The sequence below is a fragment of the Melopsittacus undulatus genome, chromosome 6 (genome assembly GCF_012275295.1).
Source record: "Melopsittacus undulatus isolate bMelUnd1 chromosome 6, bMelUnd1.mat.Z, whole genome shotgun sequence".
Lineage (NCBI taxonomy): Eukaryota > Metazoa > Chordata > Aves > Psittaciformes > Psittaculidae > Melopsittacus > Melopsittacus undulatus.
Genome location: NC_047532.1, coordinates 70,866,572 through 70,890,442, shown reverse-complemented (window position 1 = coordinate 70,890,442; position 23,871 = coordinate 70,866,572). Strand labels below are relative to the sequence as shown.

Sequence of the window (23,871 nt, the reverse complement as noted above, 5' to 3'; positions counted from 1 at the left end):
GCTTTACTGGTAGAGAAAAAAAGTGCCTCAGTTTTTTCTTCCTTTTCAAAGATCTTTTTTTATTCAATCATTAGACACAATAAGGTTATTTCTGGGAGAAAACTAATTTCCAGAAATAACTTGTTTTCCTAAGAGTTCTCTCTACATTAAGGATGACAATAAATACCAAACACCAAGTGTAAGCCAGTCCAAATGCAAGTCTGATGTAAAGTTCACTGTCATTTACAACTTGTTTATCAAACTCCTATTACGAGCTTCTACCCTACTTGCTTTTCTCTATGAAGATATGAAAACCATGTACAAAAAAAATATTCTTTCAGCAGGGAGAATTCCCAACCCCCCCTTTAAATATTCTTTTTACATTCTATCTATTCTCTCAAGTGCTTTACATCCTGTTCCTTCACAGATGTGCTGAGTAAAAACTGGAAGCTCAGCAGTAATGTTAGACAGTACATCTGTCCATCTGCTTAAAGGCTACCTGCAACTTCCACAATGGCACTGACAGACCTCCTGAAATGTTTTTGATCCTTCTGCTTTTCACCAGCTTAGGCCTAAACACAGTGCAGACAATGAGTTAAGACTGGGCTAGTATTGGGAAAAAAACAGTTTATTCAGGAGAAAAAGAGAAAGACTTGAAATAGCCTTTTTTATTGCTCAAGTGTCAGCAGGTAAGGTAGTCAAGCCACACTCTACAAAGTAAACCCCTCAGACTTTGCACGATCTTCCTCAACTAAGCAATTTTGTAGCAGCAGAAGGTACCTACTTTCATTCCTACGCTTCAAATTATAATATTGTCAGATATAGTTGTTATTGAGAGTTTTATGTCAATGTAATCGTTTGGTGGTTTTGATCTTGTACATAGTGATCTGCTCTAAATGATTGTGCCATTTGCAGTTCAGGTCTGCATCAGGCACAAAGCAAAGTTCTTTTTGCTGCCAATACAGGTTCTTACAGGAGGCAAAATACTTGACTTCAGCTGTAACATTTTTATTAAAATGCTAGTATTTTATGAAATCAAGCCCCAGCCTTGACATGATAAAGATGAATACTGCTGGTAGATGGGCATTCTCCTCCTTTTGTAGGACCTCAGTCAGCTGGCTACAGACAGGATTAAAATGACAATTGTCTCTGTAATCTTAACTAAGCAATTTTAAAGTTGAAAATATTCCAATTCTATTAGGCAGCTACTCCTGTCACTCACCATCACCTCACTTTCCCAATCTCCACAGGTAAATCTCCACTCTTTCCCTGGGAATTGGCTCTCTGTTTTTAACAATTTAGTAACATTGGCTGAAAATGTTAATTTACAAAATTCTCTCTTAGAGATTGGTACATTGATCCTAACATATCTACAACATGGTTGTGTGGTTATCAAAGCAATTGCAAGCGATACACCTAGGTACCCCCAAACAAAAATCCATGGAAGGGAAAAGAAGAACTGAACATTTGCTACTGTGCTTCAGACAGGATCAAGGTAAAGAGCCATTTTGGAAGAGATGAGAATCAGTGTTCCAAACCATCAGGGCTTCAGATGGGGACTCTAAGACAACAAGATTTTACGAGACATGAGACAGAAGATCTCAAAAGGCACGAGATGAATGGCTTAACATGTGGCCACTGCTCTGCTGTACACATGATCTTAAAAGTCACAAGATTGTATCAGCATCCTCAAGTATTTCATTTACCTTTCAAAATTAATTTGTATCTTTTAGACTCAATTATCAAAAAGCAGGAAAAGGGTAGAAAATAATCAGAAAACCTTTCTCCACCGGGATCTCTCTTTTCTCAAATTCACATTTCTTAAGTTATTTTGCTTAAATGATAGCCTGAGATGTTCCTTGTTTGCTTTGACTGTGACACAGTACTCAGCAGCAGAAGAGAAAGCTGAGTCAGGAAGACTGAAACACGAGATTCAATTTTCATTAAATCTTATGGTCTTTCTATGACGGTGAATCTATACCTAAAATCTCTCTACACATCACAACACTATTATAAGCAAAGGGAAAAAAAGTAACAAAGAGGTGGAATGAGGAAAGAGAAAAATTGGGGAAGATAAGGGAAGAGAAACAGGAGGGAAAAAACTGAAGCAAAGCAGGGAAAAGGCATGAAAAACAGTGAAGAAATGGAAAAAAATGGATCACCAGTCGTAATTTCACCACTCCATTTTCATTGCTACAATCAAATATGAACAGCTGCACTAAATCCATATATTGCATGTTTACTAGTCACAAGGATGCTGTTTACCTATGACATATCTATTTATCTGCCACAACATTATTATTACATCAACTGAAAGCCATGTCCATACCACACAGTTTCTGCAGAGATTTTTCTGAGTATGTTTCACGATCACAGCCCTTTCCAATGTAGTTAGTGTGTAATTCAATGGTGGTGTGTACTGAGGACACTGGTCCATCACAGGTTTCTAGATGAATGCTGGGAAACAAAGGTTTGCTGCCAGAACCAGGCTTGTATTCAATCCGTTTGTTCCAGTCTGGAAAAAGAAAAAACAATAACAAGACCCAAAAGTGATTAAAAAAGAGAAGGGAGTTACACAGTTTTAAATTACAGACTGTTTGCAAAGGTCACTGTCTAAGACACAAGTTTTGAACCTTGCATCAGTAAATTACTGTCCTAAAAAAACTGGATTTTGCCCTTCTTTGTAAAAGGGTGTCAGGCTCAATTAAAAGAAACAGTACTGCTGCTAGGGTCACACAGGCATGGAGTACATGCATATCCTGACAAGAAGTGTTAATTGGCAATAGTCTGGATCTCCAGTGTCCACATCCCTGTGACAGACTACAAGGGATGAGGTTGGCTGCTGCACTGAATTTGGTCAGATTTCATTGTTTTGTGACACAGAATAAATATCTCCAAAGACCAGGCTACATACATCAGTCTCACTGGACCGTGACCAAAAGCTAATATAACACATCTGCAATGCCATTTGTCCTCAAATGTCTTACTAACATTGTGAAGTATTAATGACAGAAAGTTACAGCTGAAAGGACTACTCACACTTTCAGCCAGAACTGACTCATCTGTGGTTTCCCTTATGCAGATGTCTCACAGCCCACAACACTTCAATAATCACCTGCCTCAGGCAGCCACCTGGACAAGCCATACATACCACTATGCTTCTCAACTGAAGCATTTCAATTTTAAATCCAGTTAATTACGGTGTTTGAAACCTGCTTCAGAAAAAAAGCAAAACAAGCAGCATTACTTAAAAACATGCATTTCAGCTATCTTTACAGTTCATATTTTCAAAGAATCAATATATGAGGATTCATAAATCATAGAATCCCAGACTGGTTTGGGTTGGAAGGGGCCTTAAAGCTCATTCAGTTCCAACCCCTGCCATGGGCAGGGACACCTTCCACTAGACCAGGTTGCTTCAAGCCCCATCCAACCTGGCCTTGAACACTGCCAGGGATAGGGCAGCCACAGCTTCTCTGGGCAACCTGTGCCAGGGCATCAGCACTGTCACAGGAAATCCTAATGTCTAATCTAAACCTCCCATCTGTCAGTTTAAAGCCATTCCCCATTGTCCTATCTATGCCAGCTGGATACTTGGCTAAAGGTTATTCTGCCTTTTTTTTCTTTTTTTTTACTTTACACACTTGACAGCTTTGCTGAAGTATTTTTTATTGAACACTTTTCTCTCTATTACTTTGAAAACTGAAACAATCTAGTATAAAAATACCACTATACACAAAGCATTTCAAACAAGATCATAAACGTCTCTGTAGTTCTGCCAAAAGAGACACTTCCTATCGTGATTTCTAAAACTCCCTGTATCTTCAAAACATCAGCCTCACAGCTCTAGATGCTGTACACTGATATTTGGGAGAGCAGTGCACCATCTTCACAAAACTACAGTTTTCTTTCAACACCATGAATCTACTGAAAAGTGCACACGTTGTCTATCAGATGCTGCAGCTACCTCAATAAACACCTGCTGTACAAAAGGTATTCTCCACATGCAAAACATCAATGGTCGTCAGACATTTCCAAAAAGTACACACTTTAGTTCTTTGCCATTTGAATTTCTACTTTGAACAAAAGATTAAGGACTTCTTAGTGAGACAGGAACAGGGTAACAGCTCTGTAACATTTTTTATTGCGCAGTATTCTCTCTATTTCTGAACACAAATTGTGCTGATCTAAAACCCAAACCAACCCAAACCCACTTAAAATTATTTTCATTTCCCATTTGGGAAAAACCCCAAGTCCCCAAGGCAAACAGTGCAATCACCTCGTGTCCTGCTCCCCTCATCAAAACTTCTGACCATTTTTCACTTGTAAGAAAGGAAATTTCAGCCTTCCACAGACCTTGCAAAGAATTCTGAATATTCCTTCTTGAGGGAGATTGCAGCTAAACAAAACTGAGTTAACATTATTAAAGTATATCATTGTTGTTAAAATGGATCGTCTACTATGCCTTGGAAAGGAAAGCTAGAAAACAGACTACTAGCGTACATATGCCTTGCCCTTTCTTAAAGACCTGTGGTTCTGTGAAGATCCTGAACTACTCAGAACTAGCAGGTCTGTTCACGTTATCTAAGCAGTTTCCCATTTGTGAAATTGGCCATTTTACAAAGGAGTGTGTTTGGTAGGATGTCCCCTAGTTAACTCCACAAATGAGCTAGCAAGCATCAGCAGAATGCAACTTCCAGAATCCATCAATGTCACTGTGTGCTGCCCAGAATATTATTTTCTATAAACAGTTTGTAACTTTTGAAGGGTCAAACAGGCACCACTGACAGAAGGAAAACGCTTTTTCCCTTGGGAGCCAGGTATGCAGCTTTGCAGTGGTTGCCACAGCTCCTACCACTGCCAGCCAACACATAATGTGCTAGGGAGGAAATTAAGCAAAGATTTAAGTAGCAGCCAGTATCATGCTTCTTGTGTGTGTTTAGTAATGGACAAAAATGCTAGAAATAACACGCATAAATACGATTTAGGACATTTTTTGTTAAATTCGATTTCCTCCTATTTTTAAAGTAACATATGCAAGCATATATAATACATATGCACACACATATATATGTGCACATATATACTTACACATTAAATATGAATGTTCTTAACCAACACTGCAAAATAATCTTTAAAAAGATCTCTAAAGTTCAGTTCTTTTTAAGGAAGAAAAGACAATTTTGCATTCAGCACCACTAGTCCTATAGCAACATTAAGAAATCAAACCACAAGCATTTCTACGTTTGACAGCTTATCTACAAGTGAGTAACATACAAACTACAGGACTCCTAAATCTGATGCCACAAACACATTTAGGCATATTAAATATGATGTTTTGTTAAGCAAATGATAATCAGAAAGTTCAACCCAGTTAAAGCTTCTCCATAGCAAAGAGAAGACTCAAACAAACTTCCCAAGCCCTGCTAAGGCACCATGGCTTGTAGAGAGATTTGAATGCAGATCTCACAAGTATAAAGAAACATCCATAAACACCATTCCTTTCTGCAGCATGCTGAGTTTAATAAACAACAAAAAGAGACAGAAATTTGGGCTACTGCATGAGAGTAATGTGAAAGTCTGCTGTTGCAGGAGTTAGTGAACCAGAATGCAAGAGGAGTTGTGCGTGAATTGGTGACAATGAATATTCCATCAAATGACAAAACCCCAAGGCCTAATGGTGCTTGATTATGCAAGATAAACATATAAACATCTAAAAAATAGGCAACAGCAGCATCAGTTAAGCTATTATTTGTTATGAGATTGCATTTGAATAATATTTATGAAGAATAATAGGTATTTCCTGCAGCAAACTGGGTATCAGAGCCCCAGGTGGACCAGTAGAAGTCATAGTGAGCCTCCATAAGGCTCATCTGGGGCATCCTGGAGCTCTATTTAAGCTCAGGCCCAGGACTTCAGTCATGGCCTGACCTATAACACTTTAGGGGTGTTGGTCTTGCTCAGTCACAGTGCTGGCCATAGGGTCCTTTTATCCAAAAGTGAACCCATGGAGAAGCTCTCTGGCTTGACAGCCCAGCCTCACCACTATGGACTAGCCCAGTGACTTGATTCTAACTCTTATCCCTGATTGACTTCCTGAGACCTGCCTCCTCCCCAGGAACATGCCAGAGGACAGGGGCTCTTGGTTTAACCTGGCCCCCATCTGAGGTCTGCCCTGCTGACCTCAGTTGAGTGAGGGGTTTAATCTTGCTGATGAAGGCTCTGCCAGCTCTGTTATTACAACTGACTACTGGCTTCCCTTCCTTTACAGAGTAGCCCTGCTTTTGCTGCTCCCTGACACGAGGTTTAGATGTGGTTAGAGACTTCTAATGCCTACAGAAGGACAAGCTACCTCAGAAAGATGTTATAGGAAGAGGCAGCTGCCTAGTTATCCTGAAGAACAAGGGCTGTGACTAGCATTTGGATCCTGGTACTCCAAGGGATTTCTCTATTGAAGAGTATGCAAAGAGCTTCTCAAATTCCAAAAGAGAGGCTGTGAAACACTACATGGAGTAGTTCCTGAAATCAACTGAACTGAGGATATAAAATCTTGTGTGGAAAGTCTGCAACTTTTAAGCACATGCTGTGAGAATATGCAGAAGATTTACATGCAGAGAACAAAAAATTCATAGGGAAAACTTCAAACCTAACTGCATATACCACAGTGCTTTAACTTTTGAGCAGAGGAAATATAACCAGAAACACTAACTAACAGCTACAAATCAGAGAGAAGTACATCAAGGAAATTATAATTGCCCCAGTGAAGCTCATGAAGATCTTGTACTGAAAATGGAAAAATGGAAAGACCTTTTTGTAGTTGTAAATGCAGAAAGGTGAACAAAGGACTAAATATCTACAGAGGTATATGGAAATAATCCAGTTAAATAGGTCTAAAATTAATGTAGTATTTAAATTATAACATATATACAGATATGCCTAAAGAAAGGGCAATAGTGGGTTACTCTGAAAAGTTCATGGTACATGTGGAAATAACTAGTAAAGATCCCTGTGAATCTTATCTGGGACTGTTACTTGATAGTTCCATTAATGGTCTTGCCACAAAACCAGGATTGTGTTAATTACTTCTGCAGGTGACAAAATTGTAAGGCAATTCTACACTGGAAGTCAACAGAGAAAGAGGGTGGGAGTACTCCAAGCACATAATAAAATGACCTTGAGAATGGGTGTTACAGAAATACTCCTTCGCAGTAATGACACAAAGTACCAGTTCATACTGAACTTTGGCAAACTGCTGAATCATCACTGGAAAATGACACATGGAAAAAGAGCTAATTCCAGTAAGACCAGTAACAGCATGTCCATGATATAGCCAGGCAAAAGAAAGGTAGGTTTGGAATATATAAAGCACTGTGTTTCCAGTAAGAGGCTATGGTAAAAGTAACATGTAGAAACACCCAAAGTATTCCGGAAAGATTTATATAGCTCTAATGCATACTCAGGATTTGCTGAGAAAAGGAGAGCATATCTTACAAATCAGATTGAAACAGGTATAACTGTTTTCTCTAAGTATGTCTGGTAGTCAATATTTAAAATACTGCTGAAACAAGCACAGAAACAAGTACAAACTTAGGTAAACTTTAAACTCAACAATTACAAGTACTCAGAAGTTCAACTGACTTTCAAATGTCTGAAATGGGTATTTAAAGGGTGAGTATTCTACTAAAATGGTCTCATTCAAGTTAATAGCTGAATGTAAGCATTTCGTTATCATTACCTTGCTTTAAGGATGTATGGCTAATGCATACACAGCAGCTCCAAACTGGCGTAAGGGCTCCCTGCTTTGCAATATATTTAATTTTTAAAAATATGGGTAAACATCTTATAGCTCAGAGAAGCACTGCATTTTAAACTGTTAGGTATGAATAGAAATTGATTTTTGTTTATTGCAGAAGGTATCTGTGCCTTTACAATGACTCCAGATGACTAGGAATTCTGCACTTGACCACCCTCCTCCAAATAACCAATTGCTTTAGTAATCACATTGCTCCTTGATAAAAGCACTGACAGCTCAAAACCCAATAGGTATGGTTTTTCTCCATAATTGGATTTTACTAGAAAACCACATGAATGCAATTCTAAAATTACTCAGTACCTACTGCAAATAGTATCTATAAAGTATGTTGACTCAGAAGTGATCTAAGAACACTCAGCTTCTAAAAAGAGAAGGTTCTGCCCTTCTCTGAACAAAAGGAAGATTGAATTTCAGAAGGAAAAGTGAGCTGATCTGACCTCTATGTGGCCTCTGAATGACTATTCAACATTAAAGAGGTGTTAAGAATGTGCCTTTTGGTGGTAGGCACATATTAGGTCATGTTAGTGAGCACTACATGCCTTGAAATAACTTGCAGTATCTTTGATACATTAACTAATCCTATTAAATATTTTTATAATCTATTAGGTAAATAACAGACGTTTATTTCAAAACTATTTCCAAGCAAACACTAAGTGGAAGGAAATTGAATTTTTAAGGAACATTTTTTATAGATTAATTCTTAAGTAACTTCTACTTTGTTAACTCAGGTAATTGGGTAAAGTATGTATATGGGCTTATAGGACTGTAGGAAATCTTTTCAGGTTGGTATAATACTTCAAGCTGGATGCTGTGGAATTCTGTTTTCTAATGAGAGTCCTAATTTTCTCTTAAATCACAGAATCACAGAATCCCAAGGGTTGGAAGGGACCTCAAAAGATCATCTAGTCCAACCCCCCTGCAAGAGCAGGGTAACCTAGAGTACATCACACAGGAACTTGTCCAGGCGGGCCTTGAATATCTCCAACGTAGGAGACTCCACAACCCCCCTGGGCAACCTGTTCCAGTGCTCTGTCACTCTCACAGTAAAGAAGTTCTTCCTGATGTTAACGTGGAACTTCCTATGCTCCAGTTTACACCCACTGCCCCTTGTCCTATCACTGGATATCACTGAAGCACTGCTTATGTAAGGGCCATATGAAATTTGGCAGTCCTTTTTGGCCACAGAAGACAACTTAAGTTTTAATTTTTGGACTGCTGTCTTTTCTACATGTGTATCTCCCCAAGAAACTCATTCAACTTCCCTGTTTCAGAAAAGGTCAAGTGATCTGGTTCTTTATTTATTATACATGTTCCCCACGCAGTAGATCATTCTCTAGAGATCATGGTACAGGAATATGACTGTAGCCAAATTCAAGCATAATGAAAGCTACCAAAGTGTGTCCTTTTTTATCTGAGATGCTTTAGATAAGCTGCTTGAAACTTTCTCATGCATTGTGGATTTTTTAAAGTCACTGCTTTATATATGTGCTCTTTTCCCTGTCTATTTTCTTCCCATCACTCAAAAATAAGCTGGCAGCCTCCCATATTAAACACCTAGTGTTAACCGACCCATAAACCACATACAGCTCTGACTTCTAGAAGAGAATAAATTTTGCATGCATCAAATAACAACAGCTGTATTCCAGCTTTCCATTAAAAACTTAAATACCTTAGAAACACTTCACAAAACCTGAGATGAACAAAGCATCAAAAATTAAAATAAACCTTATTTGAGGTTGTTTCTATTACTTTTATTGGCTACCTGGTGTCTGTACCTGCCTGATGGGACCAGCAATGACTACCTGTTCTATAACTGATGCTTGAAATATAAAATTAGTATGACAATACTGGGCAATATAAACACTCCATTAGTAAGGTCTCTTTGGAAAAAATAATAAATGAAATACAAAATGGAAATTATATGGAAATTTAAAAAAAGCAAAACTGTGCCTATTTTTATTCAAATTCAAAGCTAATTCAGCAGTATTTATTTTAAATTACTCCATAAAATTGAAACATAACATTTTGAAAATGTGTAAAGAGACCATACTGGTTTTATAAAATAAATCATGGGGTTCTGAACAATAAGACTAGTTAGAAAATGTGAAAATGGTTCACAGGTGTTCTACTGGGTTTTTTTTATACATATGATAACAGGCTGAGAAAGTTGGGGCTGTTCAGCCTGGAGAAGAGAAGGCTGCGTAGAGACCTCATAGCAGCCTTCCAGTATCTGAAGGGGGCCTACAAGGATGCTGGGGAAGGACTCTTCATTAGGGACTATAGTGATAGGACAAGGGGTAATGGGTTGAAACTTAAATAGGGGAGGTTTAGATGGGATCTAAGGAAGAAATTCTTTACTGTTAGGGTGGTGAGGTACTGGAATGGGTTGCCCAGAGAGGTTGTGAATGTTCCATCCCTGGCAGTGCTCAAGGCCAGGTTGTAAGAAGCCTTGGGTGATATGGTTTAGTGTGAGGTGTCCCTGTCTATGGCAGGAGGGTTGGAACAGGATGATCTTAATGTCCATTCCAACCCTAACTATTCTATGTGTTCTGTTCTATGTGGGTCTGGGGGGAACTTGTACATCCCTAAACATTTAAAACATGGTTCTGCTCTAGGTGAAGACTGTGAAAAGGGAATCATAATATTGCACCCATTTCACTATAAGATCTGCTAAACCAGGTCTTCTCATTTTACAAAAAACATTTTTTCCTTCTAAATGTCAGTCTGCAAATTTGACTTCAATTACAACAGCCAAACTATTTTTTTTTCTCTCAATCATTCTCTTTAAAACTTACAATTATGAAAGTCAGGTTAGTCCTGTATGACATCCACATAATGTGGCTTACATCCAGTTGGTCTGACACTAATCCAGCCCTCATTTTCATCTTAATTCCTTATAATTTGCATCATGTCTAACTTCCTAGTACACTGCCAGCTGGGTTTTTCTCAAGTTTAGACACAGTAGACTGTAGATCCTTGCAACCTTTTTAGAAAATCAATTCCCACAGACATGCCTCAGTATGAAGACAGTAATCAGGATAAAAAATTTCTTTCACTCCCACTGCCAGTGGAGCATCCTTTGACTCATGCATGCATACACATGAATGCCACTTGTGTACCTGGAACAAGATAATCTGAACAACTCTGGCACACATGGGAAATAGACCTTGTCATGGTGGCTTCAAAAGTTTTACTCAAAGGAGTAGTAGGAGAAAGGCAAACCAGAAGCATTTTTTTAACCTTTTAGTGTATCCAGACTGAAGTGTAAGATAGCTTAATGAAAAATTTTTTTCCTCTCTTTTTTTTCTAATCTGCTTTTTGTTCTGACTAGAGAAGAAACATGGCAAATGTAAGGTATGGGATTGTTATCCACTTTTTTAACATGCTTGCAATGAATAAGAAATGGCAGCAGTTTTAGACACCACTGCAGTAAATTCCCTTGTTTCTTTACTGTGAGGTGGAGGGAAAACACCAAAGAAAAGATGAAAAAAAAAAAAAGTCAAAACATATGAACTCTTACACCTTACCTTGCCAGCCAGGTTTGCACACTGGTTTGACGTTAACTCGCACTAAGACATCTTCCGTTGCATGTTTTTGCCCACAGTCAAAAGCTGTTACCTTTATCTCATACTGATGCTGGCTGTCATAGTTCAGTTTCTCAGTGTTTCTGATGTTACCTGCAGATTTAATATAATGTTCAAATATTAATTTTTGGGAAAGCATATGCGACTAGAACACTGGGGTCCTGGTTGATCAAGTCCTTTGTGACCAGAAAGCTCTCTGAAGCACATGGGACATCTGACAGTAGGACAGTTATAGGAAATGGGAAATACTTTCTTTCAATCCAGCACAGAAATGAAGAAGTTCTCAGGCAAATACAAGACGTTATAGATATAATGTGGGCATGTCTTTATTACAAATCATCTGCTCAACTTCTTATTCTGAAGTAAGACTAATCAGCAGCTACATCTTGAAAGGTAAACCACGAGTAGGGACAACTTAATTTTCCACATTTTCCCAGAATACACTGGTTTCTTTGGTTCTCTCTCAAGCACCTCACCTTAGGTATGTTCAGGTCTGCCATGAAAATAGCTCTTTCCATCACAAAAGCAACTGTAATAATGATATCAACTACATTATTTTTGAGTTAATAATTGGCAAAAATTGCTAATTCCATTTAATTTCCTGGAAATATCCAGAGCTATAACAGGTTAAAAACCACAACAAGCCAGCAAAGCCTACAGAAAACAACACAAACAGATAAATATCAGCAGGGATATAAAAATTCTTGTCTGAAAACACACACATTTCCACCTCTGTTTCTTCAGAGTCAGTTGTGGGGATAGTTCGATGCAGAATTCCCTCTTTTATGGCTGCCTTTCATCTAATTTTGGACCCATCACAAGAATGGGGAAAGAACTGACTAATTTACTATGGCAATTCCCTCTTAAATTCCATACTTCCTGTGTGTATGAGCAGTATAAAACAGTATCTCCTAACCCTTACAAGAGATGAGGTCTTTGACTTCAGTCCATTCATAGGAGCTCAACATTCCCAGCTGCCAAGACTCACCAGGAGCTGTATCTGACCGTAAGTCAATTGAAGGATCAGAATTGCTTCTTGTCAAAAAGCTGCACTTTTAAATCACAATGGAAAGAAATTGTGGTTTAGTAAATAAATAAATATCACATGCAAATACTGAACTACAAAGTTTTATTACTTTTCTGATAATATGAAGTTTGCATAGCTCCTAATACAGATCTCAGTGCCATAAAGGATGACCTTGTGAGATCCTGTCCACATCTATTTTCTAAGATATATAACTTCATATAAGCTGTATTGACTGGACAGCGAAGTCAATAACTCATCTTCATAATGAACAATCTGAAGATCTATTTGTGAAGTGCTTCCCAGTGGTGGCTGACAGACATAGTTACCCTAGAGATAAGAGTGGGTTAGAGCCATGACAGATTTTATATCTGTATCTGAATTCTCTGACCGTATGACCATGATCCGTGACAAATGCATAAAAATGCTGTTTTGCTATTATTACAGCAGAATCATGCATTGTGCCTTCATTTTTCCATTACCTGAACAGAAAAGCCTACACAGTATTGATGCAGTAAGTGACTTGATGGTTGGGATTCTCTGCTATAAAGATAACTAGATTAAACTGCATGCAATAGTCTCTTATAACACATTCTATCTTCTACCTGTAGTCTAAGTTCTTTACATAGCAAAGCATAAATATGCCCTTTGCCTTTACACGATTGTATTTTATGACCAAATTAGAAATTGAGAGTGTGCAGGGATACCTTGCACTAGACCAGGTTGATTAAAGCCCCATCCAACCCGGCTTTAAGATCTACAAGAAATGCACCAGAACTGAATGCTGCTTCCTGCACCAGTGCTGGCTGCCTCTTCTCTTATGCATCACACAATTGGGTGATGTAGACTATGGCCTGCTAGTCTGGAGAGTTCCTAATGTGTAACATGAATTTTCAAGACATAAAACCATGCTCCCTGGGTTGATGTACATACAATAAGGAAATTGGGCTTTTTTGTTTTTTTTTTTTTTTTTTTCTGAAAAGACAAAGATGTGCCCAAAGAAATTCAGCTGATGGAATACCATACTCATCTTTCTAAAAGCTCGTGTTTGTGGTTAGTTTCGTAAGTTGGTGGTGAAAAAATCTAGCATCTGAGAGTGGTAATTGCATATTTTCCTCACACCCACCCTACTTTTGGGCTCTCTGCAATATATAGATTTGATTCTAAACATCTGGGTAAATACTTTTTCTGGGCAATGAAATTTCACACTTAGCTTACTGAAAAGCAGAAAAAAATCATAACTTGCAGAAGACACAGGAACATAGCATGATGTTTGTTTTTTTCTCACAATGGGTAAAAAAATTCTGTCAAAAAAATCCTAATTACCACAGTATTGACAGTCCCAGGCATCTCACACATCTACTTTAATCATCTTACAGGTAACAAAAATGGGCACAATGCCAAAGGATTTGCACTGGAGAAAGTTCATGTCAGTGATCCTACACTTTTCACAGCTGAGAATGTCTAAGCAACATATTTCTGTCACAAAATGAAAGTGCAACCATCTATTTTACCTCTGTCTCTAATCCCACTGGGTTTAAGCAATTACCATCATCTAAAAAAATTGCAAATTAGGCTGCAATTACTGTTGATTGTGGCAGCACTGGTCTTTTAGTGAATAAATAGATCAAAAAATATTAATTGAATTCATGACCAAGACCTTGCAAGTATTACAACCATATACCAATTATTCACTGCAGGCTTTAAAGTCATGTTTAAATCAATGATTTTCTCATTGCCTTTGCTGAAAAGCAGCTCCCAGGCACACGAGAACAAAGATATAACCAAGGATTCCTGACATTTCCCATGCTTTTGATCATGTCTCTGACTGTAGGAAACCCATGATCACTCACAAGCCAGTGTCTCTGTGTGAAAGGAGCTGAAAAGGCATGAGCAATAGAAATGCCTACTCTGTATCGTGCTAATCTCAGTGTATTATCTATTCATTAAATCTGTCACAAATTTGGTATGAAATTATGAAACAATCTGCAACTTGTGTAAGTAACCAGCCCCATACTAGCAAGACACGTGGAGCTCTGGAAAAATTGTGGTTTCAAACAGAAACATGGAGAACTTCCTTTTATGACAACATGGGGAATCTCATACATCGTATATAGTGTACCTGCCTTCTAGCGTATGATAAACAAGGAGGCTTTTTTCCCCCAAAGTGATTTACAATTTACTGATGATAACAGGTTATCTTTTGATGCTCAGCAGTGCATTGTGCAAGAGGTGCAGAAATAAAGATGAATAACTTTAGAATAGGGAAAGGGTTTTTCTAACACATCCCAACACAAAAATGACTGCTTAGAGAAAACAGTAGCTCCATGCATGTCCTCAATTTCTAATTTGGCCAAAAATCAGATTTAACTGCGAAAGAGTATTCTCCTTCAAAGTGGATTAAATGCTTTTGCTAGGAAAGATAAATCACAGCATTGCTGGGCGTGCACACAAGGTGCTTTTTCTGGGGAAACAAGTTCTGTGAGCACAGCCATTTCCATTCTGAACTCTTGAACAATTGGGCACATGTGAATATTAAGAATGAGGACTCTCATCTACAAAGTGTTGCCAATATGGGACTGCTGAAGTACCTGAAAGACAGAGCTCCTATTTTGTGTTATCTGAAGCAAGCAGAGAATGGGAGGGAGGATCTTCAACACATTTTTAATGCAGCCCAGACACCTCTCCCAAACAGAGTGTCAAATTCTGTGCTTTTCTCTGGTGAAAACTTGACTGGGAAAAGCAGGAAGCTGACAGACAGGTTGACCAAGGTCAAAAATTGCTGCATGTGGAAAACTTATTATGGTTTATTATTTTTTCCTTTAATATTATATACAGTAGAAAACTAACTAAAATCAATAACCATTAAAAATTATACTACTTCTCCAAAGCATATTTTTTCCTATACTGCAGAATAATGGATCTGCTTCAAGAAGCACCATGATAGATCTGTGGACCCACATCCTGAGAGTTTCAACAATCAATAAACACATCCAGAATATTGTCAATTCTACATTCAGACTCTGCTTCACAAAGTTCGAAAGAAAGGGACTAGCTCTAAACCAGTGAACAACCCCTGTGAAGTAGGGCCACATGGTGCATTAGGAAATGCTATCACTTGGATGGAAAATTGGGTCTGAGACAATTAAGAGAAAGGACTGAGTGACAGAGAAACATATTGCTCATCTAAAACTGGGGGGTTAATTTCCACAGTAAATTACTGTGTCATTTTCTGACCAAATCTTATATGAAAGGAATGGGATTTCTCTGTGTAAAGATTCCTTCATGCTCAGAGCTGAGAGCAGGATTACTCTCTTGAGTTAAAACTCAAGCCAGGTTATTAGGTAGTAAAAACAGGTAATCACACTACTTGCAGAAATGACTGCTATCTGTCCCACACAACTGCTCCTTCTCCATACTCACCATTTCTGTCAATGGCAAATGGTACATCAGTTGTGACAATTTCATAATTGCAGATCTGGCTATATTGTGGAGAACAGTCCTCATCTATGGCTTCTACCTGCAGTATGCTGTCATAGATCTTCCCCTCTGTCACAGTGGCCTTATACACACTCTCCTTGAAAGCTGGTGAAAACTCATTGACATCCTTTACCTGGATATGGACCACTGCCCTAAAATAGGTAAATAAAGACATCAAAGAGAAATTACTCTAACATGACACATCACTGAGAGTTTGTTTTCAAAATACTTGAAAAGACTAATGGAATATATCTAGAAAACTATGTAAACATCTGCTAAAATGAGTTATTGAATATCCATGTTTAATTTGACCAATTTAATATCTGAATGGGACAATCGCTAAAAACCTATTGACACAGGAGAGGGATTCAGGTTGCTCTCTGTTAAAATCTGTCTGTCTCTTAAAACGGACAACAGCAGAAATTCAGTAATACAATTCCAGTGAAAATGTGTTAATAAGCAAAAAAAAGAGGAAGAGAATTTCAGCAGTCTTACATATTCACTACCTAAAAATCGTCAGTTTATGAACATTCTTCCACATTAAGTAAGGCTCTCACCTGTTGATTACAATTATATAATCCCTTAGTTAAAACATTGTACATGTTAACCTCCAAGGTCAAAAATAAGAGGCCATGAGTGTTTAATAAGCAAACTCTGAAGGCCTTGATTTGAAAGACTTTGCTATATGATTTGGTAGACAAGGCAACAGAGGGACAGAGAAGTGAAAAGGACTTTCTAGATCAGTGGCAGAGCCAGTACTAAAGGCTAGGACCCCAGACAGCCTGGCTTAGCATATGGTTTGCCATAGAAACCACTATCAAAAGGATAACAAAGTCTGGTCCTGACAGGTCAGATATCATTTTCTCAGGATTAGATCAAATTTTTCCAGAACTGAAACATGCAAGCTTGTTACGGATATGGTAGAGAAAAACGTCACGCAATTTAATAATACGATGCAAAACCTGCTTCTGTGACTTGATTGCAGGCTTCCTTCTAAATGCTCATTCTTTTAAAATATCCTGAAAATGTTCAGCATGCATTATAGAGCTAATTAAATTTTTACTTGTCTTGTGTCCTGGATGAGCAAAAAGAAGAATGATTACTATTAATCATTGATTTAAATGGCTCTCAGCAAAACGAACAATTTGTACAGCAGTTACACATCTACATGTGAGTTACACTTATCTTTAATGAAAATGGGCTGGAGTTAGTTTCATTAATTTAAGGGGAAAAAAGGGACTGTGCCATTTAAGCTTATTCAGGGAATCGCCTCCACAGCAAAAAGTACTATCTACTAACCAATACCTCTTTCTTAGAAAGGATTTTAATTCCTCTCAGACTTGCTGTCCAAAAGCTGAGATCAGAAACACACTGTGCAAAGGCAACACTGCCTCAGCGTATATACACACACATGATAAGAAGGGTCATTTCTCTTCTCTTATCATTTGAAATGGAATGAAGAGAGAGAAAACCTATTTAGAATTTGTAAAGTATCAATAAAAGCTAGCTTCCATGCCTTGGATGATCTGTTAAGTCAATGTATTTAACATAAAAAGCAAGAATAGAAAACTAAACCAAAACTGAGATCCATTTCTTTACTTGAACAGGAATCTTATTAAGAGCTTCAACTGGAACCACTGCAAAATGGGTCAAACTGCAGGAGGCAAAAAGAAAAAGTATATTCTAAAAGGAAAAAGAAATGAAAAGTGGATTGGCTATTGCAACAACAGTAATTTGGTTTTATTTGTTTTCTACCTGGCTACAGTATAAAAGGGAGCCCTTCAATATGATCTGTACTGGAGAGCAAATGCCTGCCAAAGCAAAAAAATACTCCTCCTAACTTTCACCCACTTGTGAGATTTCTTCCAGTTTCTTCCACCTGGTCCTGATCCACAGTCATAGGCCTGGATGATGAATGTGTATTCCTTCTGCAGTTCACAGTCAACAGGACTTTTTGCTCGAAGACGACCTTCTCCAGATGTCTTGTTTAGTACAACAGCTTCAAAGGGCATTTCTTGTCCGTGGATTTTAAAAGCACAGATTTCACCTGTGAGGAACAGTACAAAACATCATAACCAAGGAGATCTAAGTCTTACACACTGGTGCCACACTGGAGAAGTTAGCAGTAAATTTGAATTTCACATGCTGTTATAGACTGGGGAAATACAGACTTGGGCATCAGTTACATATACAGTCACCATACATCCAAAAGGGCCACTAGGCATCAGCTTGTACAGTGTGATACAGCAAATGCAGCTCTGGTCACATACTTCCCTCTCCCTCTGTCATTACTAAATGCTTTTTTAAAGCCCCAGAGGCTATTCCCTAGATTTGGTACTAACACCAATGTTGAGCTAAATTAGTTCCAAGCTAAATTAAGAAGATCTTATTTAGTTCAAAAAATAGCAAAAAGAAAAACAGATAGTGTTTTATAGATTGTCTTTTCTAACTGTTGTCCCTCCTTCCTAGAACCACTTGAGCTGCCAGGTGGTAGCAGATGTTCAGATTCTTGCAGTTTAGTTTCTCAACAGTGAAACAAATAATGATGCAAAACATGGGCACATTCAAAATACATCTTGCTTTATTTACAGACATACATCATCTTTGGAACAGAAGCAGTTGGAGGAACACAGGCAAGTGTCTTTTTTTGGACATCTCAGTCACCCACCCACATTCACACACTCATACATGAATGCCTTCTTGGCAGCAAGTCACTCTGCCTCCAACCTGCCTCCCTCCACAGCTTCTCTCAGAGGAATACTATATAACAAAATAGATGATATAGCAAGGACTAAAAAAATTGGTTTGGACACAAAAGCAACATAGTCTTGTGAGAATATTTGTGTGGAAGGGGCAAAAATCCCCCTGTTTCTGGTGATCTTTTCTTTTTAATCCTTCATAGTGATGGCATGCTGAATTCACTTTTAGCCACTCCAGAATCCAAATTTAAAAATGAAATATTTATACAAAGACCAATGGGGCTTAAATATTTTTATGACACATTAAACACATGCTCTTTTATGAGTAAGTCTGTCTTGGGACATGCATTATAGATTCAAAGATGCTTCCCACTGACATAAGTCTTTTACATTTATTTCCAGTGTAGAGTTGCAGCCTTTTGGAAATCTCCTTGCCAATCATATCGGAGTCAACTGCCAAATATCAAATGAACTCTAAATCTATTACCTCTAATTCAAGCCTAGCTCCTTTCTCTCTTTTTCTAATAGAATATATTTTTAGAGAAGAGGCTGGACATTGAATTTATAAAAGTGCTAGAGTCTGTAATTCCAATTATGTGTGAGAAAAAAAATAATGGGACGGGGTCTGTGTGGGGCATGCGGAAATTAGGTGTACTTAAAGTATAAATACAGGCTTTTTAGGATATTCCCTCAACTACCACCACATAGGTTTCCCTCTAGTTTAATGGGAGCTGAAGCTTATCTCAGCTATATACAGTGACATTTAGGTAGATAAATCCCACACTTAACAATAATAATAAGTCCTAAGGATATCTTTGCAAGATCAGCAAAGAGTTGTTTTAGTAATTATGAAAACACATCAACTATTTGCTTTGGTATTTGCTTGCTCCAGCCCCTCACTCAGGCGTGGTTTCCCAAACAGACAAAAGATGCGCTCTTTTCCACCCTCTGTAGTACCAAGTATGTGGGCCCCAGAAGAAAGAATGGATTTTATCCTGAGAATCACAAAAAGACCAATACTACGCACAGCCATAAAAGCAGACTCCATAATGTTTATTAACCACTGCATAGGAAACAAAAGATTAAGAGAAGGCTGAAGTGAAGCAGTTTGTTCAGCTTTGATCGTGGGCACTGATTACTGAATTTGTATCTCAGTGTCGTCACCCATACCTATGAAAAAAGTATCATTCTAATTTCCTTGCAACTTCAAAATAAAACATTAATCTAAAATGGTATTGTGGATTTCAGTTTTGTTTTAACTGAATATGACAATCAGAATGTAAATGTGTAAGTCTAATGGAAAAATATTATTTGCTGTCTTCTGGAATAATGGACTTCATAGTTTCCTAATAATAAACTTTTCCTCAGCTGCACAATCCACTAGCACCATAACTTCAGTGTTTTGTGTTTATAATTATACTGATCCACTGTTTGGTTGTAAACAATACAGCTTTTGCAGACATCCACGCCCACTGTTCTTAACAAACAAAACCAGCTCAGAGCAGACAGGAATTTCTCTCAGCCTTAATCTAAACATGTATTCTTACCTTTCCCTCTCCAAATGCAGAGGCCTTATTATGCAAAGCAATCACAGAAGCAGCACATGTTCTAATTAGTTCTCAGCAAGTATTTTAGAAGTCTCTATATCCTGCTCCTATGACAGACTCTATATAACTCTATATAGTTCATATTACTCTAAATATGACTCTTATATCCCCCAATTGCCAAACATAAAGTAATGACAGCTGCATGGATATGAGAAGATATTTTTAAGCACACTGCAAAACCCCCACATACTGTTCGAGATTCTGGTGACAGCAAACTAATTCTATGAAAACAACTTTTAAATAGTTAAGTATGATTTTTGTTTTTCATAAGGTTTCTACTACTGTTTCCAAAGACATGATTTAATACTATTGAAAATTAAAATGTAGGTGATAATGATTCCGAAAAAGCACCTTAATGACTATATTAGAAACGGAAATTATAAGAGAGTTGTAGCAGTTGTAACATAGCAGGAAATTAAACAAGGTCCACCTTTACACTGCAAGACTTATTTACAGATATATAAAACTACTACTACTAGGCATTACAAATTGTGTCTTTAAACTGTAACACATTAACATATAACACAGTATTTTTCATTATTAAATTGAGCTATAGGTCTTTATTTAAACCCTGACCTACATGATACCAACAGAAACTGTGCCAAGCTTATATTATTTCTAAGTATAAGAACCCATAACTCATTGGAGGAAAAGGTGACAGGGTGTCCTCTTACTCAGGCTCACCATTTAAATTGCAGAACCAACACTTTCAGGCCCTTGGCACAACATGCCTTCTTTCTCCCTTGTAAGATTGACTCTAATTATTTAATTAGAGTGCAAACTGGGACATTGTTTTCCTCACAAGAGACAACACAGCAGAATACTGAGCTCTGTTCTTCATTGCAATGGGTTTGGGAGCAGGCGCATATTGGATTTAGAGATCATAAAAATGGTTGTGTCAGTAAGCTGATAACAAGTTGGTGATACCACACAAAAGTAGAAGCATATCCATGAAATCCTATAGCTGCTGCACCCAGACTAGAGGTGAAAATACCTCTTCTGCAAATTCATACATCCTGCGGGTTTCAGTTTGCTTCCTATAAAATCTTCTAGTTACAGGGCTGAACTTCACTAAGAGCTGCTCCATTTTATTATGTCTTAAATTCTGGGCATTAAGTTTTCTCTTCAAATCATTCAGACTACCTATAGCCATGAGCACCTATTAATTTTGAAGCCTACATTATTGTAAGAGCTCTGCTAGAGATCCATATGTTACTACTGGGATAATAATAATATAATTTTCTCTGTAAAAATTGTAATAGCTTGGAAAAAATATTGACAGTTTATAATTCCTGAAATATAACCAACAAATCTTTCCACTGTTTAGTGACACAGTTCAGTGGTGGCCTTGGCAGTGCTGGGTTTACATTTGGACCCAATGTTCTTAGAAGTCTTTCCCAACCTAAATGATTCTATGATTAATTCAAACCCAATTTCCCTGCATGTCCTATACTCTCCATTGGCCTTATGATTCAATATGGAGTATAGAGTTTATCCAGCTGTGTTCAGAACATGTCTATGTGTGAGTGTACACACATATATTTGTTCCTGCCATTTACTTCCAAACCATTTGCTAATTTCAATTATATTTTATAAAGATGAGTTGTTCCCACAAGTGCTATGAAATTATGCAGCTGCACAAAACAGAGATGCTACAGAAATCCATCTCACTGGATAGCAACCAGGCCACACAAAGACCTCATGAAAGCTCAACAAGAAAAGCTTCGATTGCCTCTTGCACCTTTTTAATCAAACATGGAGCTCAAACATGAAGGAACCCAGGCTTCATTAGTTCACTGCTAATATACTCATTTATATTCATAGCTTGTTCTGATTTTATTACTCTCTAGCCTTTTACTATATTTCCATGTGTATTTTTCTCATATGTGCAAATCAAGATACTTGATCATTTATTTAGAACAAAGGTTGCAGTTTTATACTTCCTTGAGGTAAGCACAGTGTCTCTGAAAGATCCTCAAGTGCCCAAGAGTCAAAGCTGCATGATCACACATAAACCCACTCACACCTTATGAGAGACACATGCTCTGTTCAGGTGAGATCCATATTGAATTTGAATTTGAAGAACACAGACAGGAATGCCATGACCAAGGTGTCACTATGACCTCTGAAGACTTGCATATGAATGAATGACCGTAACACTGTTTTTTCCTTATGTGTGTCCTTCAAGAACCTGATTCAGCTACATGGATCCATAATATCGTAAGTAAAACATATTTGACAACCATTAGAATTAATCTTCTTCATATACTACATGGCACACCTAGGCTTCCGAGAATTTTGGTAAACATACAGTTTTACAATGGATATGGACTTGTGGATATGCTTGTGGATATGAACTTCCTCTTGCTACAACTAAAGGTTTTAAACCAATCTTGTCAATGAAATCAAAGTACTCTTAGTCTGAGTCAAATTTGAATCCTTAACCCTTTAAATGTGCTCTCTCTACATACAGATATACCTCCAAACACAAGCACGTTGTCCTATGAACATCCATCATCAAAGATCCCTGTTGGCAGTGCAGTCAGTGTTGTTTTTTTCAGTAAGTTTGTTTAGACGTTGATGTTTCTCTTTAGATTTTTTGTTTTTTTCAAATCCAGCCTTCCAGGACAGCAACTGTATAGAATCATAGAATCATATTCAAGTTTCTCTGCTGGAATCCTACAAATAAGCTCCTGCAGTGCGGAGCTGCTGACCTTTAGAGTGTCTCCATGCCATTGGGAAGGTCTGCTGCTTTGACAAGTTTTTTCTATCATCAACTATAGCTATTGTTCAGATAATTTCAGAACATAGAAGGTTAAGTTTCGAGGGAGGAAAGGGTAGTTCTTTGAGAAAATTAGGTAAAGTAAGAATTAGGAATGTAAAATATCCTTAAAGATAGAAAAAGAATTCAATAAGGCAGTAACTACTGTATGTGCTTTTCCAGCTCACTGAAGGCAATGCCATTAAACTCATACCGAAATACTAAAATCCAGGAAGCAATACTGCAATCATAAACAGAGGGAAGTATTCATATCTTAATAAAATACAAAAATTATTATTTCCTCAGATCCAATTTTATGGGCAACAAGCTTTGCAAAGCAAGAGTATAAATCAACTGCTAACCTTCCTTTTCCATGGATTTGAAATGGCAAAGTGAAGGAACTTCAACTGCACTTCAAGTGATTCACTGTTGCCATAAGCTCAAACCAAATGAACCACACTTCATTCTTCAGTGGTTCAGGATAGAGAGTTCTGTGTGTGGTGTATAAGCAGCAGTCATATGCAGGTTTCTTCCTGGCTCCACAGCAAGTAAGTTTCTCCAAGGAAAATGACTTGGGTTGTGAAGGTGGCCAGCAACAAAGCATGTGAAAAACCTACTTTGCAATTTTATTTAAATAAGCTTGCTTAAAAAGTGTGATTTTTATGGACATGCTCTGATTATAGTGTGATACATGACCACGCTGCTCTGCTGGAAACTAGATCACCACTGTTTAGATGCCTAACATGTCACATAGTGCACTCAGATTTAGAATCACAGAATGGTTTGGGTTGGAAAGGACCCCAGGATCATCTAGTTTCAACTCCTGCCACAGGCAGGAACACAAAATCACAGAATGACAGCATTCCAAGGGTTGGAAGGGACCTTGAAAGATCATCTAGTCCAACCCCCCTGCAAGAGCAGGGT

The 23,871-nt window shown here is 37.8% G+C and overlaps 1 protein-coding gene across 1 annotated transcript in view; it reads right to left on the bottom strand.

Annotated features, from left to right (window-relative positions):
- CLSTN2 (calsyntenin 2) overlaps positions 1–23,871 on the bottom strand; it is a 319,995-nt gene that overhangs the window by 59,110 nt on the left and 237,014 nt on the right. The window contains exons 3-6 of the mRNA XM_031053268.2: positions 17,732–17,927; positions 15,824–16,032; positions 11,320–11,469; positions 2,309–2,494 (exon numbers count right to left, since the gene is read on the bottom strand). Of these exons, the coding sequence (XP_030909128.2) occupies positions 2,309–2,494; positions 11,320–11,469; positions 15,824–16,032; positions 17,732–17,927 (741 nt within the window). The remainder of the gene's footprint in view (positions 1–2,308; positions 2,495–11,319; positions 11,470–15,823; positions 16,033–17,731; positions 17,928–23,871) is intronic.